The following is a 20,367-nucleotide window of genomic DNA, read 5'->3' as shown; positions in this document are numbered from 1 at the left end:
ACCACAGGCATTTCTCAAGCTTGGCAAGAAAAAGAGATAAAGCAGATCTTTGGGCTACTACAAACAATGAATAATTTGTTTACTCCATTTCTCCATTTACTCCATTTGAGAACAAAATACGTGTTCGTAATGAATGAGCCACTGTTTTCCAGTTCAATTGTACTTCTCTCTTTGTGGTTCTAAAGTAACGTGCAAGAGTAGGCAGTGTTAAAAGAAACTCACTGTTCTTTAAGGACAGCTGCATATATTCCCTTCCCCAGATCCAGAAAACAACCCTTCACAGTTAATTAAAAACAATAATAAAAAAGAAATTCCATTGCACACACATTAATCACAAAATCTAATTGGTGTTTTTAAGATGGATTTTTTCCTCTTTACTCTGGACTAAAAATCACAATGCAGCTTAGTACTTGTATTGTACATTTTTGTATTTGTAGTCCAGGAGGTAGTGCAGAATGACAATTTCATTGCACAGTGTAACTGGTTGTTTCTCTTTGCATATGACAAAGTCTTGAATCTTGAATATAAATATTTATGAGAGTTCTTACTGCAGTCCACAACTATAATATGTATTCATAATTTCAGACCAAAATGTTGTAAATACATGGCCAATTTTATACCATCACCCATCAGATGTACTGATGTTAAGACGATTAAAGTTTGACAAGAAAAATAAAACTGCACAGTGGTTTGGATGTGCAATCAGAGATGGGAAAATGATGGTCATGTCACTATGGGAGTCAGGTTTAGATGTGATACACTCTGAAGTCCCTGAAGATGGCAGCCTATCTTTGGACGCTGGACATTTCAATCTTAAAAACCCTCCTACACAGATAAACAACCAAGGGTAAACAGGGAAACAAAGAAAACATTATTGTAAGGATATCACATTCATGCAATCTGAAGTTTAGTTATAACTGAAAATTACAACCCTGAAAAAAAGAAATCTCTTCAGCCATAAAGCAAAAATCTCCAGAGTTCCCAATATGTTTTTTCATTGTCTTTCAATTCCATCAATTCATCTACCCCCTTACTCTGAGAATGGGGAGAAAGAGTGTCTAATTAATTTCTTCGTCATGGTTCTCTTTCTGAAGACACATCTCCCTCTGCCCCACTGCTGGCGTTCGGATCTGCTTTACTGCGCTGTGCTGCCTTCTCCCGGCCCGGCTCCGCAGGGCCTTTGGAGCGCGTCTTCTCCTTACGCTGCTGCTGCTTCTCCAGTTTGGATAACTGACATGCAGGACAACAGCGCACACACAAACATGCAGACAAAATGTCTCATGAATTCCAAAAGCAAGAAAACGACCAAAAGGATTACGTTTAAAAAATTTGTTTTTCCTTTTCACACTCCCAATTCTGCCTTATGCTCATACTTTGATTTTTTTATTACATTTAAAAGCTGAGCATCATGTTAACCAGTATGACATAGCAATTAATTTAAGGGTAAAAAAAACCTGTTTGGCATCTGTGGGTCCATTTGGAGACTCTAAATGAATGGTGACAGGTCCATCATTTTGAATATGCACCTGCATGTATGCACCAAACTGGCCATCTACAACAAGATGAAGGACTGATCAGTGTTTTGTGGTTGAACTTGTATGACATTGTAATTATTCTGACAATTGACACATTGTACGCCTACATCTAGAAACTCTATACTAACCATAGTCATATACAATTGTGCTGGTAGTTTTCCAATATTACTGGTCTGATGCTACCATTTCTAGCTCAGTAGTGATTGCTAAAACTTCAGCAATATTGACATGTCTAATACATGTTTCATTGATTCAGTGCAACACTCATTACTATTCCACAACAGTGTCAGCATGACTGCTGTGTATATTCAGCTCCAACACCCACATAATATATGGTCAGTAGCAGTCCTGTCTTTAATTACTGACCAGATCACCAGGACAGCTCATGAAATGTGGACACAAGCAAGCAGTGCTCAGTCTATAACTGACCGAGATAGATGTTTATAATAAAGTGGGCAGTCCACTGACAGAAATCAGTCAGCTAATGATGAAAGACTGAACAAAATGGCATTTGGCCGACAGCTCAACTGTTGAGTCTCACCTTTAACGCACTCTGGTTTGTATGTAGTCCTCATTTGCTCCAGAATGTTGTTGTAGAAGGATTGAGATATTTCAGCAGGCATGGCTGAATGAAAGTCCGGCTTGTTTCCTTTCAGAATATGCTGCAGTGTGAACTGACTCACACACAAGACCTCCAGTTCTGTGTCCATCACACTGCGACTCCATGCACGGCCATTCTCATCTTCAAATAAACGGAGGTTCAGGATCTTGCGCACCCTGGACACAAACACAAACAGACACATAATAACTGGCAGTTACAATTTTAATATTGCATCAATGCTGAGCGTCCAGATGTGATGTTACTCACATATAATCTACATCTTTCTGTGTATCCTCAGATGAGATTCCAAGCAAAACGCAAAGGCCTCTTCCGATAGAGCTGATCTGCTCCTCCCCAACTGTTACAATGACAAAATTACAGTGCAAAAATGGTCAAGTGTTTATTCTCAATGGGACCACATTAAAATAGCTATTGGTATGACCTACATGTACCTTCCTGGCTATAAACCGTTACTTCGATTGACTTTATATGTATCCAACAATAATATAGTTAGCTACTTAGACAGACATGTCCATATATGGATTCCATAATACAATTATGATCTTAACAATTCATCTTAGCAACTTACGCAGTTACCACAAACTGTAACTGGTACCTAGCTAACTAGCTAAGATAACCTAGCTGCTTAATATCTAAATTGGGCAACGTTTGCTAACTCTGGCTAACAAACTAGCGTTAGTTAACCCTAAGTAACATAGGTTAGCTAACTAGCTAGATGGCTGAACAAGCTAGCTCATTTAAATGGGCTGTCAAAACATGTCATTCGCGGAGTCCGCGATTTTAATCATAGGAAGCAATGGCAAAGTAAAGTTGTACTGCATACATAATACTACGTTAGTTCTTACCTGTAACACTCGCTTTAGTTACTCTCTGAATTACTGCTTTCATTGTTATCGTCTGAGGTCCAGCTTTGAAAGAGTTTGAATTTCCGGTCTCCCAGTGTTGCCCGTCTTCGTCACTTAAACACACAGAAACTCACGAATCACGTTAAAGACATAATTACACGAGTTTACTCTTTATCCTAGACCCGGACGTGGCACGACACATCACATGCCACTTTAAGTTTAAGTAAACTAGTTTTTTTTGTTTGTTTGTTAGTATCTGACAATTGATCATAGATTCAGATTCTTCACTTTACCTGGAAAATGCTTTATTTAGTTTCAGTGTTATATGCAGTGATAAAGCTGAACTGGATAATATCATTGTCATTTTAACTTGTGAAAAATTCCATTCATAAATCTAAATTAATACATGAGAAGCTGTGAATAGAGAGCATTCAGTGCTGCTGTAGAGTATATCAACACTGGGACTATACAGTGTAATTAACTAATTACAAAAGCAATATCCATCTTAGATTTAACAAACTTTGCCATTAAACTTAGCTCACCATAATCACATATGTCAGACACGCAACTTCTGTGATGCTATAGCATATGATCAGACATACAATAAACATTTTCATTTGTGTTGTTTGTCCTGGTTTGTTCACAACCAGGTTTGTGCTAATATGTCTTGCAGTCCTTATGTCTGGGATTGCTTCTGGCTCCATCCGTATAGCTGTGCTGCCATAGCTTGATTTATATAACCCCCTAATTTACACACTTTAGTATTTGAACATGACTAATCATTTATCCTCTTTCCTCTGAGGTACATCCACTCCTGGTGTCATGCTGTTGCTGTCCCAGGTGTGACTGCTTCCATCACCGCTGAAGACCCCCAGCTGTGGCCCATCACTCCTCCACCCCAGTCACTCACTTCTCTGTCAGTGTAGGCAGATGTTCTTGTGCCAGATGGGTTTTGGACATACCTACATTCATCAAACCCAGAGGAAGACATCTATAAACCTGGAACAGACTTTTATTGCTTCTGTTCATATTACTTATTGTTTATTTTGCTGTTTGGTGTCTGATGTCAATCAGAGAAGGATGGACCCCCCAGTTGAGCCTTGGTTCCTTTCATGGTTTCTTCCTTGTCCTCTTAAGAAAATTTTCCTTGGCACTGTGACCTTTGGCTTGCTCACTGGGGGCTTGGACTCAGACATCTGTAAAGCTGCTAAGTGAAGTGTCCTTTTGTTGTGTTCCAGTACAGGCTCTCACAAATCTTTCGTATAAATCAAGTGGTAATGAACAGGAGACAGAAATGTGTTTAAATATATAGCAATTGTTTTCCAATATCACTGGTCTGATGCTACCATTTCTACCATCTCAGTAGTGATTGCTGAAAACACCAGCAATATCGGTGTGTCCAATACATGTTCCATTGATTACTGACTATGCAACATGTATGTATGTATTTTCTGAGTAGTTGCTGCTGAGGGCTCTTTTAGATGCATTACCATTCACACTACATATTTAATGTGATCTGATGCATCCTTGACCAAGAAAAGTGGTCGGGTGGAATGATTTAATAAAAATGCATCCTCAAGTTGCATACCAAGTCCTGGCCACTTATAATATGATCTCCCTGGATGTATGTAATTATTGCCTGAAAAGAAATCACATTAAATTTTTCAAAAAGAATATGCAGGATGACAGGAATCTGTTGAGTTTTATTTTTGTACAATGTCAGTAAATACATTCCAAAGCAGGGCAATCGTTATTCTTTACAATTTTCTATGCATATATGAATTTTATTTTTCATTGTCTTGACTTCCCGAAGAGCTGTCAGGTGTGAGCCCAAAAAATTTTAGCAGTCTGGTCGAGTATGGCACAAAATTTTCTTTGTAGACTATTGTGCCCGACACATATGAAGACTTGAACTGTTTCGCGTTTGGCCTTGCGTCTTCCTCTTCTTTAGGCATTTCAACTAAAAAAAGAAAATAAATATTGCTTAGAATTCATAGAATGGAATAATAATATTGCAGTCTTCAGATTAGAATATCATGAATGCCACCACTATCCACATACAACATACAACAGTCTGCATATACATAATATAAACTTTTGTAAACCATTACTGGCAATATTTAACAATATTCTCAGCTCTTGGATTTTTCAATAAGTTAAGAAGTTCAGAAAAATCAGTTGACATGGCTTCCCCGACTTGGAATTGGTATGCGTTTCAGGGCTAACCTCAACTTGCTTACACAGACAATGTCATGAATGGAAGAAGTTTGGAAGAAGTCCCACAAAACATTGTTCTTTGATCACAGATATTTTCTTTATTTAGATATGATGTCATTGAGGTCAAAAAAGTCACCTTGCATCAGATATTTCATGTACCTACTAGCATACTTAGCATAAATATTAAAATTTTCATATTCATTGAATACCCAGGGAAGGGAACATATTGTAAATATAGTTTTAAAATCTTTAAATAAAATGAATGCTTAAATTGTTTGTATCAATAAACAAGACCACTCATGCATGATTAAAACATCCTGTCCATGAAACCTGAAGGCTATGACCTACGTCTAGAAACAATTTCAGAAACATTAACAATATGCTCATTTTCACTGACTGTTCATAGTTTTATATTTGGAGCTTACTATAATATATTTACATGTTTTAATGTACCAAAACCACATTTTTCTTCTTATATTGTCCATCTGTATTCACCCTGAAATGCTCTGTTAAAAGTTCCCGTGTCCTTAATCCTCCTCTCCTGATGAGCCCAGTGTGTGCTCGGATTTGCCAGCCATTCTGTTCTTATCGGGTTTTCTGGAAATCTTGTGTACTTCATTGCAATTCTAACTCTCTACATCCCAGGTCTGTGTCAGAAGCTGGAGGAACAGGGCAATCTGATAAAAAGTGGGCTACGGGGATTCCTGAATGAATAGAGAACAGCTGACTGTTGGGATGCTAATACTCAAGCAACCCCAGCATGGGAGGGTGTTTGCTGAGGAAGCATACACCAGGAAGATGTCCCAAAGTGACATGGTGTTTAGGGAGCACCTCAGACGGCGGACCTCCAAAGAGGAGAGGATTAAGGAGGAGCAGGTGCCACGACTGGCTGGAAAAAGGCTGGAAGGAAAGACAGCACAGATGCACTAATCATGGCAGCACAGGAACAAGCTCTGAATACAAGATCAATAGAGGCTGGGATCTACCACACCTGTAAAGCACTCAGACGCAGGATGTGCAAATGTGCCCCTGAGGTAATCCAGCACATATCAGTGGGGTGCAAGATGCTAACAGGCAGACCATACAGGGAACACTGTAAACAAGTGGCTGGCATATACAGAAACATCTGTGCTGACTATGGGTCAGATGTCCCAAGGTCAGAATGGGACACTTCCCCGAAAGTAGTGGAGAACAACCAGGCTAAGATACTGTGGGACTTCCAGATACAAACTGATAAAATGGTAATGGCTAACCAATCATAATTGTAGTTGTAGTGATGGACAAACAGCAGAAGTTGTAGTGATAGATGTGGTAATCCCATGTGAGAGCAACATAAGCCACAAGGAACACGAAATGCTAAAAAAATACCAGGAGTGGGGGAAAATGGTAAAAGATGTGGAAGGTGAAGGTTACAGTGGTTTCCATGGTAAATGGTGCATTTAGCACTGTGACCCCCAAACTGGGAGAATGGCTCCAACAGATCCAGTAACAACAGCCAAGATCTCTGTCCAGAAGCGTGCACTTCTGGGAACAGTCAAGATACTGTGCAATAACATCAATCGAATTGGTGTCATAACAAACAACTGGCAATGGAAATGTTATTCTTATTAACCAAATGTATATTAGTATAAAAACTGTCTTATCGCTGGAAATGAGAAATCTTCTGATGGTTTGAAAGTGTACAACAAACTCGCCAATATAAAGCTGATTCTCCAATATATATTAATCCAATATATAGTTGATTACATCTCTTGCAAGTAAAACAGTAGACAACCCCCAAGCTAATGCATGAGGAGAAATAGGTAATAATACCTGATCCTTTTGAAGTAGTTGTCTTAGTGGCTGTGTTAATACATTTACATGTAGCACATTTTAAGCAGTTGCAAGCTACAATATCAGTTATTATTTGAATTGCCAATTATCTCACTCGACAAGCATGTTTTTGTCAGTTAAATTATCAGGTAAAAAGCTGGATCAAATACATTTAAAAAATTAAGTTTGAAATTCAAGTTGCATAAGTGGGTGGAGATTCCATATTGTTATAAGAATACTTTGTTTATGTAACAACCATTGGCATCAGGCCTCTCGGCAGTGGCAGTTTCTATTGAAGTCCAAGAACTTCAATGGGTGCTCTACAATCACTGCCAACTATGTAACATATTTACAAGGTATTGCACATGTGCATCTGCATGTGAGAGATGGCATATTACATCACCCAACTATGGTGCAAGCAGTATTCATGTCCCTTAAAAAGAACACTGAGAAGTCTAACCAGAAAACAAGGACAGTCAATTAAAAAAAGTTACAGAGTCACATTCTACCGGACAGAAAATCTCATTTGTACGATATGTATATATATATATATATATATATATATATATATATATATATATATATATATATATATATATATATACTGTGAAGAATATTCAAATATACTTCTCTACCTTTAATGGAGATGCACAATTTATAGTGTAAAAGTCATCTGTGATTAGTACGGCAGTTTAACTGCATTTAAAACTGTTTAACTGTTTGTATTCTAAGCTTCAGGCGATTTTTAAGCATACATTTGAAATTCACCTGGCGAAATAAAGTGTTTCTTTCTTTAAAGAGTCGACCTGCGAGGTCAAACGTTTAACAAGGCCTATACGCACACAACGTTAAACACTGGGTGAACACAGCCTACTCACAGCCTAGTGAACTAGCTCCGTAGGATAGCGATCAAAGACTGGACAGCTGAAGTGGTGACTCCTTTTATGTTAGAGTAAAATAGCTCATGACTATCACTCTTTGCCCTTAATTTAGCGATATAGCTAGCAGGTTGTACGACATACCTTTTGGGTCGTTTCTGTGCCTATACGTGTAAAATCCAACGGACCCGAGTGCAGTCCAAACGCCGATTGCATACAGCAGTGAGGCACGCTTATTCCATTTCACAGCACCATGTGACATACTGTACCGTTGTTTATTTACACTTTAGAGGTCTTTAGAAGTCAATCCAACCGCCTTTCTATTCCTGTTTCATTTGAGCTATTTGGGAAGACATGAACATTTAGCCTTCGAGCTAACCAGCTCGTTGCCCGTCAGCGGGAGCACAATTTTCAAAATAAAAGTTTGAAAACGTGAATCACCCATGCACTGAAAAACAGGCCAAAACAAGTGAAATGGAGGTTATAGAATAGTATTCATGTTATGGTTCAGCGTTGTAAAGGTCTTCTGGTATGCAGTCCTTGCATTTGCCATGAGTGTGGATCAATACTGACTACAGATCTTAGTTTTAAACCTCTATACACAATGAGTTCTTTTTGACCCCTGGCCAGCCATTTGCTGAATATCATATTGGAAAATTATCGATAAACAAACATCAGTCCTACTTTTGATATTTGTTCTGTATTATAAAAAAAATCTGTTTCAAAATAGTTCACTCAATTTCTCTCATACGGGTTATCAACAGAGCCTGTTAAAGATGCTGACGAAAATACTTATTTCAGCACATTTCTGAATAAATAGATCCCTTTCAGTTGTATGATTCCTGAATTTACTGATCCAAATATACATCTGGCCTCAAATTATATAAACAGTTGAGAATTTGCTTAAATATAATTTATCGACAGAATTCATCATGAATGCATAGACAGATCTGAAACAAGACAGATTTAGATCCATACATTTACAATAGCAACTCTTTTCCATTAGCATTTATCCAGTTGAAACAAGGTCTGTTGAGACAGTCAAACTAAATGTCACAGTTTAAGAGTAAGGTAAATCCAGTGGAATGAAACAACAAAAGAAATGATAGAAAATCTAGCCATTTGAGCAGCTTCATGATCAATCACTTCACAAATTAATTAAAAAATCATCACTGAAATAAAATATTACTGGCCTTTCAGCTGACCATCAAAAGTTTCTTTAGAAAGTGCCAAATGGCCGAAGTTAAACATTATAGCATTATTCACACATGTACGACACAAATGAGCCAAACAGAAACTAATAAAAATATAGACTTAATTTAGCATTTACATTTGTATGAGAATGTGAAAATGTCCAGTCTGAATCTAGTTCAAACTAAGATGACACCAACACGTTTTGTTTTGTGTAAAGTGTCGAGGCCATGGTCTGAAATGGTAATGTTGAAAATTCTCCCCCACAGAAAAAGGACCAAAGTTCTGGTTTTTGCACTTCTTTCCTTGTGCTTTAGGCAGAAGTAGATACTGCTAGTTTCTTTAGATGGTCCATGAACACTTGCAGGCTGACATCATCTGTGAGAATTGGTGCTCCAGACTCCTAACAGGAATTTAACATATTATGGATTAGACACTCATAACTAGTTATAATGTATAAGTGGATTCATTATTTGCATATTTACACATTTTTAATGTAGTCATCATTCACAGAAACAAAACTACCATCATCAACTTGGGATATAATTAGCTACAGCTTTAGAAGACTTCATAAAAGTGCTCTATTTGAAGATTTGGTCTGTATTACTGTGAATGTAAATGAAACATACCTGTCCCCAGGCATAGAGGTTGTTGTGTGTTTGAGAGGGGTTCACTTTGGAGAGCAGGAAGCGTGCTTGAGAGCCTCCATGCTCCGTATCAACGTAGCGGGGCATTGGGAAGCGTGTTTGCAGGATTTCCTGAGCATCATCTAGAGGAGCCTGCAGCAGCTGCTTAAAGTTCTCATATTCTGGCATGTCCTGGTAGCGTGCTTTCCTCCACTGTGAAATGGTCTAAGGAAAAAAAAAAGTGATGTACAGGTGTCCAAAACATGTAGTGTAGACTGAATTTATAGTTACACTATCATTAAAAAGCAATGATATGTGATGTTTGTAATGCCTTGGATGAGCAAAGAGGGCATTTATTGGAAAATAACTTTACCTCTCCATGGTAGATGACTAACTGGAAGAAGGTATCCATCAGCAGGATGCGGTCTGGAAGGATACTGCTGCTGTCCAGAAGCACAGGCTACAAAACACATAAATCAGATCACAGTCCATTGATGATCAGCTTATGCCCATACATACACAAAACACATCACTTTATTTACTTAAAATCATCATTGGTGGATCAACAACTCATTGATTATCCAATTCTGCTCTCATCAAACTTTAAGCAACTAGCTTTAAGTTGCCAGAAGCGCACACAAGGGCACGAGTACAATTTTTTAAAGCATACTTGTCTGGAGAGCATAAGACTAACCCAGTGGTTACATGTAGATATGGAAACTGTGTATAAGCAAACCTCGGGTGGGCCATAGAATGAATAGGAGTAGAGGATGGGCTGGATCATAATAAGCGACTGTGTTAGATCCTGGCGGACAAAGTGGTGCCTGTAGTAAGATGACTCATCGGGACTGTTATTGAACACCTGAAGGAAAGGTGACCTCCTCAAGTGGAACATAAACTAAAACAGAAAGATGGAAAGAAATGTTAGAGGGACTTTTAAATGTTTTTAATATTTGTTTACATGGTGTATTTGGAAAGTTGTCTCACCTGAGGGTAAAGAGACAGAGACTCAGACAGCCTGAAGGAACTAGGGTCTTCCTTATTGAACTGTCCAAACTTCTGACACTGAAACCAAAGCCAGCACTCAATGTCAACAGTAAATTATACACATTTTGTGGGATCACCATGATCATTTGCGATAATCATATATTTAGGCTTCAATCGAATCCTCAGTTTAAGATTATTGAACAATTGTCAGAACAATCTGCACCAGCTTTAAAGGAAGAAAACAAGGGTGGGAATTGGATTTACTGAGCAGGGCTAAAGTCACAGGACGTACCAGACGTATGAGCTGTCTGTCAAGCCAGCGGAGCACGTCAGGGCCCTCCTCTGACTCTGCCCTGAACACACCCAGCCTGGCCATGAGAACGGCAGCAGCCTCTTGGTCAAAAGATGCCTCGATGTGCTGGATCTGAGACTGTGCATCTGCCCAGCTAGTAGAGGCACAGAGATGATTAACTGGTTAGGTATTAGTGACACACCCACTTTAAACATGCACACAAAGGAAACGCCCTATCTATACCAGCATGAGTTATGTTTCTATAAAAGAAATGGCTTCAAACAAAAAAATTGGCACATTCCAATGTAAAAGAATTTTCCATGTGGCTAATAATACTACGTGGCTTTGGGCCAAATTTAAAATCTGTCTGCATTGGTGACGACAAAGGAAAAAAATAAAACTTGACATACTGGTTTATCGGAGGGGAAAGAATGTGACATGTCTGCAAAACAGTGAAGGTGTTACTTACTTTCGTGCAAGGGTGGTGACGCGGATCCTCTTCTGCGTGTTTGAGTGCTGGTACTGTGTAACAAACTGGATTGCACCTCTGCCACCCTGAGGGATGGGAGCATTGTGCTACAACAGAAGAACAAATGAGGCCCACTGAAGATCAACATACAGAACAAACTGGAACCACCCTACAAACCCACACACTTTTTTTTCCCCTTCAGCAAATATTTAAATATACCTGATTAACAACTTCAAAATACAGAGCAAGTGTCGTAGATGGACTGAGACTACATATCTTCCACTGGCAGGTACCACCGACTCCCAACTCCTACAAAAAGACAAAACAGGAGTCTTGTCTTAATATTTGTTTCAGAAAGTGCCAATGTCCCATTTTCACATTAATGAAGGTTAACTGCATGAAAGATCAGGATGGTTAGATTACTTACATTCTCAGATACACATGGTCCTTTACTATTAAGAGATACACAGGGTCCAATAGCTCCCGAGACTTTCAGCTCTCTTGAGGTCTGTTGTTAAAAGTACATGAAAAGGGCATAGAAATGCATGATTAGAAAACCTGGACATTCCCAGAGGGATTAAGGAATTAATCTAGAAATAGAGGGAAAGATATAGAATACTAAATGTCATGTGTCCAGCACAGTAAAGCAGTAGAGTACACTGCTCCCCTGTACAGTACAGACTTAAGTGTTATATTTGGTACACCAAAATTAACTTCCAATAAATTGCAAAAGGACTCTGTGCTACCTTCACTTCTAAAACGCCTCCAAAAGCCATGCGAAATTCTCCATTGTAGTCTTTACTGAAGACTCTCTGGAAGGTCTGCTTGAACAGGGAAGTGTTGAAGGAGTCTCCCATGACAATATGACCCCTGACACAAAACAAAACCCCAGTAATGAGCACAGTACCAGCTCAGCAATGTACCACAAGTACCCTGACTTGCACCAGTGTGAATTTATATTAAATTTGAATGCATGTTTTTTTTTTTATTATTATTTTTTTAAATAAATGTTCATACCGATGTATTTTCGCACACATACCCTGTGAGATTGGACAAACACTTGATCTCCAGTAACCCGGTCTGGTCCAGAGCACAGGCATAGATGTCAATGCTGTGTCCATTCACTGCAGCACGGTTTGCCAGAGCCTCATAGTACTAGAACATTTTCAATAAATATTAAACATGGCTCCATACATCCAGTAATATATCTTATTCAGTGTTGGAAATACTGACTGACCCCTTTGTCAACATACCTTGGTGGCCTTCTTCAGATGACGAGCATTGTCCTTTTGAATGTCATGCCATGACCGGATAGGGGTCTTCAGTTCATCTCCTACCACCATGCCAGGACCTTGGGTGGGAGGCCCACCCGTGAAAAGCATCACACGGGCTCCAGTATTTGGGAATGTACCCTAAACATGGTGAAAAGACTTTTTTAGTCTGGTAGAAATCACCATCCATGTAATGTTTGCAAGCAATATTCCAAATATCATCCCACAGTTAAAATATTAATCTAGTAAATACTTTGACGCCACATTAAAAACAGTCAGTAACAATAGTCAAATTATGTGAAGGCTTTTGATGCCAAACTTAATTGAATTCAAACTTCATTTTCACTTCAAAATTCCCTCTGTCAAACTCTAGATCACAGGTAATTACAGGGACATGACAATCTAATTGATGTTACACAACTGCAGGAAGCACAAAGTGCAAGCCAATATGGTGACATGCAAGCACGAAAGGAGCTTTGACCCTTTCAGCACTATTGACATGTAGTCCCACATGAACCCAGAGCCCTCAATATTAAGTGCTGAGAGAGGATGACCAGCAGCACAACTCACGGTTGCACGCAAACAATGACAGGGTCATTGGAGAAGTAAACCATGAACAGTGAAACACAGAATAACTGTGCTCAATTTAGCAGTTAAAAATACAATACGTTTCTATTGTACATTAAACACTGAATAAATAATTCAGCTGCAGAAAAATTCTGATAAGCTATCAATGCTTTGGTAAGCACAAAAATGTATTTCCTTTGTTTATTTTCCTGAAAACATGAACTTTACAGGCAATCTGTTAAGGACGAATGATGAGATGGACTAAGACTCTCTTTTACACTTACATGGGATGCCTGTTTTTCATTCTTTGTAATTGGTGCCAAGTGATGATGTATATGACACAAGGTCACTCACACTGTGTTCTGAGATGGTGTTAAAGTTTATCATGTCCTTGTGATAAGTGCATACTGGTTGTTTGTATAACGCAATAGTGCAATAGTTATGAATGCTGTGATCCTCTCTACAAATCTGAATTGCTTTTCTGAACAGGGATTTCTCATTTCAAACAGAAGCTCCGTGTGATGGCAGTACCTCAAGTAGACCAACAGCAATGGAGAGTGCAATGCCAGTGGAGCGGAGAGGTCTCTTGCCCTGTGGAACAGGCCAGGGATCTCGCTGCAGCTCACCCAGAAGGTCAGTGAGGTTCATGTCAACTTTATGCACAGGTTGCAGGAACCTAAGGAACATGGAGGAATCAGACAGTGTAGCCAGGCAAATTTCAAAGCAAGGGCCACATATACTTTTGAGCACACCAATGTCTGGGATGTACTGATGAAGAGCTTCCTAAACTAATTAGTCTAACAATGTCCTTCGGACCTGTGATTTTGTCACAGCATTAAAAGAACGCTTAAAGAACACTAAGAGTTTGTCCAATCATTTGGTGCGTCACAATTACACAGTCTTACCTGCAGGAGACGGCAGCATCGTGAGGGGCCAGCGGCTGCCCAGGTTGGCCCGAGACTGCTGGCTTCATCAGTCCCAGCATCTCCTGCAAACAGGCCACAACAGTTTTAGCACTATCCCGTTACTCCACTTGTGGGATTATGGACACTTACGAGATGTTCAAGACTCTGACCTGTATCTGTTTCGGGGTGAGCTCCTTGGTGCCACGAAACACGTAGCTTTTTGCAATGCCCTCACAGCTGAGCTCGTGCACCTGGATCATGCGGCCAAAGGTGATGAGACCCACCAGGGCATTTGGCGGCAACAGGCTGAGGGACATCTGTAGAGATTCCCTCAAGGCCTGCAGGTCCTCCTCCTCTAGACAAGTGTCCACTACGTACAAAAAGATGAGTGGAGTGGGAGGACCACGCTACAAAGAGATGCAGAGATGACGGTGATTATTGAGGTGACTATACCATTGATGATGGTGATTATACCATTGCTTAGCTATTAATACAGTTAGGAAAGTATAAAGTGAAGAGTACACCGACTATTTACCTGTACTATGTACTCGATGGTGGAGAACTGTGGCATTAGTTCAGCTGGCTGGTTCACCTCTGAAATGCCTGCATATGAAGGGGGAAACTGAAATTGAGAGAATAATTAGTCTGTGCAAGGTTTGCATAAATAACATTTGAAAAATGTAGCACTGGCATGCAAGGACTTACTGGGTTTCTCTGGAAACAGAAATTGCATGCCCAGATCTTAGCTCTGAAGTCCACCTGACTAGAAAGGTAAAATATATATACAATATGGCTTTTATGAAATAAGACATCAAACATCTATACAAACACTAAATACAAGCAACGGTTTTTTTTTTAACCTTTTAAATGGATGCCACTTACATACATTCTTACTCTATTATTGGGTGAAGCCCCTTTTTATAAACATTTTAGAAAACCGTGACAAACTGACCAAAGTAATAAATTAAAACAACAGCAACAGTCACTGTTGGACACAATGCCTCATTAAAATATCTGCTTGCTTCTGCACTGAGTCTCATCTCATCTTAGAGAATTGTATACTCATTGACCCACAGTTCAAAACTGGCATTCAAAAACAGCCCACGTTGTTAGCCCCGCTTTTAACTATTTCATGACATTGTTATGCTACAAGGTAACAAATACTTCTGTAAAGTTCAGAATTCATCCAGCTCCTGCCATGTCCTCAATGTATAAATTTGGTACAGATTAATCTTTATCTCACCTGTCTATAAGATTGTGTGTCCAACTCTACAGTTTCTTTAAAGTACTTTTAACAAACATTAACCTGGTATTTATGTTCAGAAATTTACAAGTGATCTCCATCTTGAGGTAAACCTTCTGAGGGCATTCTGGTGTATTCTTCTTTTTGTTGTTTTATTTCATGGTATTATGGTATTTTATGGTATTGATCCTTCTAACAGTAAAGCACTCTTCATTCCGAATTACATAAATATCACTGAATTGGTCTCAAAATTTTTCAATTTTTAGCCGTTTGTATGAGACAAAATGGCATGATTACAAACAAGTCTCAACATTAAGGAAGCTAATCTTATTGACAGCAAGCAGCAGACTTACCAGAGGGGGTTGAGCACAGCCTTGCAGTTGGCTCGACTGCAAAGCACAGGTTCGTAGTGCACAGGAGGCAAGTCAGGCCGTTCTTTGAGAGGCGTGAACAGGCATGAGACTGGCACCACCATTCGTGTGGCCTCTATTCTGCTGGAGGGCCAGAGGTTCCAACTGCATCGTACCCCATCACGGTCCTCATTCTGCTGAATAAACTCCTGGTAGGTTGACATAGCTGTTGTGTAGGGGGACTGTGAGCAACAAGACACAGTAGGGTAAAATGAGAGACCAAAGAACTGGAAACACTTTTTAATCCTGAGCTTCTAGTTGTAGGTAACACCTCCTAACTGGAATGACAACATACCACAAATCTTACTCCAATCACTTCAAAGAGACAACTGCGTCACTACATGCTCTAGCAAATATGTTTGTCATTCACAACTGTTTCGATGCATCATTGAATGATTGAAAAGACTGCAAGGGATGGACACTACTTGAGACAGATATGTTCCATGCGTAAAACTGATGCCATTTAAAGCTTCTGTGACACACCTACTGAAATACCTACAGCAAAAAAAAAAAAAAAAGCAGTCTACTGGCTAGACGGCCAATAATTAAAACAACACTGACTGCAGATGGACTTTATCCCCTGAAGTTAAAGGACTCTTATATGAGATGACCTTTCTTCCTACATCATATCTCTTCCTCCAGGTGATGACACTGGTTGACGACGTATTGTGTGTATTTTGTGTATTTGATTATGCAGTGTTAAAGTTAGCACATTTCCAGTGTTTGCTTCCTACTACCATAACAGGTTTTAAAATACACATCGAAAGGTTTAATGTCAATATCTGTACAGTCCGAAAATTGCATCCCAATTATTAGCAGGCAGTAACAAAACGTCACGACGGCTGCCGGTGTTACACCGGAATCTGTGACCATCGTATTCTGTGACGGCAGAAAAGGCACGAAGAGTGTTTACACAAACAACTCAAATATTGGAGTTCAAGCTTGTAATCGCTGGAAATCATTGCTCAACCTATGACAGAGGCAACGTTGGTCAAGAATATTAAGCACTCTATGCATGTCGGTAGAAAGTACAAACATTAAATTAAGGTTTTAACAAAAAGGTTTTAGAATCAAAGTTTAATTTTACTCTTTCTACGTTACGTGAAATTAAATTTAAAATTCAAAAGTGTGTCATTATGTCTACATGAATGAGGGACACGTCGTTTTGGCCTAATCGTTGAGAATTCCTTCTAAACTACAATAAATGATCGAGGACCCATGTGCAGTTATCGGAATATGTGAGTACATGTGCGAGTACATTTTTCGAGACAACACGCATGCAGAAAAGTAGCAAATGGTCCGTGGTTACACAATGTTCACGGACTTGGGTGCAAATACCTGTATGAACGTTGCTCCTACAGCGGGTGATGTACGTTTTGCGCTTATTAACGGTAGTTCTGCGTGTTAACTGTACAGATCAGATTTGTACATGTTTTGCGCAGTTTGAACTTGTGAAAAAAATATAGCATTTTTTGCTATTGTCAGCATAACCCAGAAAGAATTGCATTGTGCATTGATGTTTAGATACATTTGTGTTGTTTGGGTACATATATGCACCATTTCAGTTCATTCCGTCAACTAAACTAATACGAGGTAGATCCGAAGGTTGCGTATCCTTGCTGGGACATTTTTCGTCTGGGTGCGCGTAGATGCTCCGCCGGGAGGTGGAGAGACGTGATGGAAGTATAGCCAACTAGCTAATGCATCGCCTAGGTTAAATTTACTTGTTCGTAGCTTACATCTGGAAGTAAACCAACTAAAAAACCGTCCTCATCCGTTAGAAATCGAAGTCCACTTCATAGCCAAATTTTAATAACCACTCGGATGCACATACATCTCACTTAATAACTAATAACTATATTAGTTAATTGGATTAGCGACAGCGCTATCTATACCAAAGACATCCAGAATAACACTGCGACCCTCTAATGAAGATTATTTCAACATTTAAATGGTTGAATCTCCAGGATGTCACATGGAAACATTACTAACTTGGATATTACATTTCCATCCATCTTCAAGGAGAACGCTAGCTAGCCAACTAACTAGGTATCTAGTAGTTAAGTTATCTAGACAGGTTAACTAGCTCGCTAATTTAGCTCACAGAACTGTAAAGGAATATATATCTAGAATACCTTCAGAATACAGTTTAGATAAGTAAAGTAAAATACAAAACACATAAAGGTGAAATTTTACTATCGTAATCTCCGTTACTGATAGCCAACTAGCTAAACCGAACCGGTGTGCCAGGATTCAAAGGACAAGGCCTAGGAACTTGAAGATAATGCCGACATACCTTTCTGTTGGCTCCGGTTTATAATCGTAAAGGCAAAAAATAATTTATAAATACAATGTCACGTCGATATTTAAAGTGGAGCTTAGTGACAAATGGACACTGAGCTTAAAATGAGAACTTTATTGCTAAAGATTCGCCACTCACTCCCACCGGTTCCGGTATTAGCCTAGAATGACGTGTTACTACATATTCTTCATCTCGCCATTGGCCGTCTAGTGAAACGTCAATATAAACTGCTCCACCCCCAAGAACACTGCAAAGAGGTGGAATACCAATAAATTGCTTTTTGTTTATGAGCAATATTATTAAAACTGATATTTCACATATTCGTATGACAACTTCGCCTATAATAGCTGTAGGCTGCTGAGAAATTTACTTCTCTCTGCTAATCGCAGCTGAAGACTTTTAACCCTGCACAGACTGCCATAAATCCTTAAAAATGGATAAGATTGTTATATTTGGCAGTTGCATTGCAAGGTCCAAATTCTAATTTAATGTAATATCTAAATGTAAATGTATCTAATGTAAAATCTAAACTTTTATTCTACCGATAGACTAATTAATAAGAATGAACATGTTATTGTTATGTTGATTGAAGTTCCCGTTCACCCTACTGCGCCACTTTCACTTTAGAAATTTTGTTGTAGAAATCAGCTATTTTAGAGAATGATGTTGCACTAGTACAATGAATGACCTCATTGCTGTTACATTCAGTCCAGTGTCAAGTCATAGATTACAGCAGTATGACAAAGTACAAGCGATCTGGCTCAGGGCCAGTTTGAGCTGATTATATGTAGGCTGTCTGTTAAACAGGATATAAAATAATTTTAAACGTTTTTGTTTACTCAATCAACTTGCCATGTACAAAACATGATGTTCTTTTTATGTGTATAAACCTATACCCAAATAGAATATAATGCACAAAAATCACTTGGAAGAGAAAAACAAACCTGCTTATGGTTAAGAAAACCCAGCAGGATTATCAAATACTCACAATAGTGGCTGTCAGCAGGGTTTAGCGAGTAAATGCAAATATATAAAACAAAAGTAAATGCTTTCTCCTCTCTCAGCCATTTCTGTTATTGAGAGAGCACAAAAACACCTTAACACAATGTATGACAGAATACTTACTGACACATCCAATAAACTGTGACTATACAGTCCTGCTCATCGTTATTGGCTGCCATGACGTTTAAATACATAATGTGGAATATCTCCTGAAAAAAATAAATCAAGCGTTACAGATTTTTTTGTATAGAGCACTTGTGTTTAATACAAAAGAGCAAATGATAAACAATTTAAATAAACAATGGGAGACAGAAATAGAAAAACCTAAAACTTGCTGTGACACTGGTCTTGGCACCCTTTACATTAAATTAGTATGCAAACACATTTTAACTCGCCTGTGGTAAATCACAAATGACAATCACCTGTGTTGAACTGTCGGTACCCGTTGCTCATGAGTTAGCAAATAACTTCAAAGTATTAAAAAGCCACATGTTCCTTTGTCACAATAGTAAAGAAAAATAAGCTGTCTGAGAACATCAGAAGTGCTATTATTTGCAAACAACAGACTTCAAAAGGGTACAAGGGGAAAGAGGAAAATTGACGAGAGAAGTCTTTGAAGGTTGATGAGAATGGTGGAAAAAACAACATGTCAAACATCTAAAGACCTCGGGGCCAACCTGGAACATGGTTTCAAGAAGTGCCATACGCCACACACTAAACCAAGCAGAGCTTTATGGCCGAAAATGAATGAAGAAACCATTGCTAAAGAAAAGACATAAAAAGGAACAATTAGTCTTTGTCAAAGATTACCTGGACAAACCCCAATACTTCTGAGAAAATGTTCTGTAGACAGATGAAACAAACACAGAGCTTTTTGACAAACAAACTGCAAAGCAACAGTTTGTTTACTGGTGGTGCAATGAAGCTAAGAGTTAAGCATGGTGGAGTACACATAATGCTGTGGTGTTGCTTTGCAGTGTCTGGTGCTGGGGGACATAATCATATCACACAAATTGTGAAGTGAAATAATTATGAAGAGATTTTACAGCAAAATGTTCTACCTAGTGTGCGAAAACTTGTTCTGAGTCAAAGATCATGCGTCCTCCAGCAAAACTGACCCAAAAACACACATCCAAAAGTATACACAGGAATAGTTGAAAAGCAAAACATGTACCGTTTTAAAATGGCCAGCA

The 20,367-nt window shown here is 38.9% G+C and overlaps 3 protein-coding genes across 4 annotated transcripts; all 3 read right to left on the bottom strand.

The window, feature by feature from the left end:
* Window positions 1–410: 410 nt before the first annotated feature.
* Window positions 411–3,133, bottom strand: dtd1 (D-aminoacyl-tRNA deacylase 1). Its single transcript, XM_077015245.1, has 5 exons — window positions 3,003–3,133; window positions 2,404–2,494; window positions 2,077–2,312; window positions 1,455–1,552; window positions 411–1,230 (listed from the first exon to the last, which is right to left on the bottom strand). Exons 1-5 carry the CDS (start codon window positions 3,043–3,045, stop codon window positions 1,075–1,077), a joined length of 624 nt encoding a protein of 207 aa, XP_076871360.1. The 5' UTR covers window positions 3,046–3,133; the 3' UTR covers window positions 411–1,074.
* Window positions 3,134–4,685: 1,552 nt separating this feature from the next.
* On the bottom strand, window positions 4,686–8,327 carry LOC143521838 (small integral membrane protein 26-like). Its single transcript, XM_077015241.1, has 2 exons — window positions 8,054–8,327; window positions 4,686–4,962 (listed from the first exon to the last, which is right to left on the bottom strand). Exons 1-2 carry the CDS (start codon window positions 8,169–8,171, stop codon window positions 4,787–4,789), a joined length of 294 nt encoding a protein of 97 aa, XP_076871356.1. The 5' UTR covers window positions 8,172–8,327; the 3' UTR covers window positions 4,686–4,786.
* Window positions 8,328–8,807: 480 nt separating this feature from the next.
* On the bottom strand, window positions 8,808–19,321 carry sec23b (SEC23 homolog B, coat complex II component). Of its 2 annotated transcripts, none has more exons than XM_077015240.1 (19): window positions 19,298–19,321; window positions 15,814–16,052; window positions 14,923–14,980; window positions 14,753–14,839; window positions 14,388–14,624; window positions 14,218–14,300; window positions 13,844–13,988; window positions 12,728–12,886; window positions 12,514–12,629; window positions 12,221–12,344; window positions 11,902–11,982; window positions 11,694–11,783; window positions 11,475–11,581; window positions 11,006–11,159; window positions 10,714–10,791; window positions 10,463–10,624; window positions 10,100–10,186; window positions 9,730–9,951; window positions 8,808–9,503 (listed from the first exon to the last, which is right to left on the bottom strand). In XM_077015240.1, the coding sequence occupies exons 2-19, from the start codon at window positions 16,032–16,034 to the stop codon at window positions 9,414–9,416; spliced, it is 2,301 nt and encodes a 766-aa protein (XP_076871355.1). In that variant the 5' UTR covers window positions 16,035–16,052; window positions 19,298–19,321; the 3' UTR covers window positions 8,808–9,413. The 2 variants fall into 2 exon arrangements, with proteins under 2 accessions (XP_076871355.1, XP_076871354.1); XM_077015239.1 differs by lacking the exon at window positions 19,298–19,321 and adding an exon at window positions 18,167–18,351.
* Between the last annotated feature and the right edge of the window lie 1,046 nt (window positions 19,322–20,367).

This window comes from Brachyhypopomus gauderio, chromosome 8 (genome assembly GCF_052324685.1).
Source record: "Brachyhypopomus gauderio isolate BG-103 chromosome 8, BGAUD_0.2, whole genome shotgun sequence".
Lineage (NCBI taxonomy): Eukaryota > Metazoa > Chordata > Actinopteri > Gymnotiformes > Hypopomidae > Brachyhypopomus > Brachyhypopomus gauderio.
Note: the sequence above shows the minus strand (reverse complement) of the source record. Positions and strands in the feature narration are given on the sequence as shown.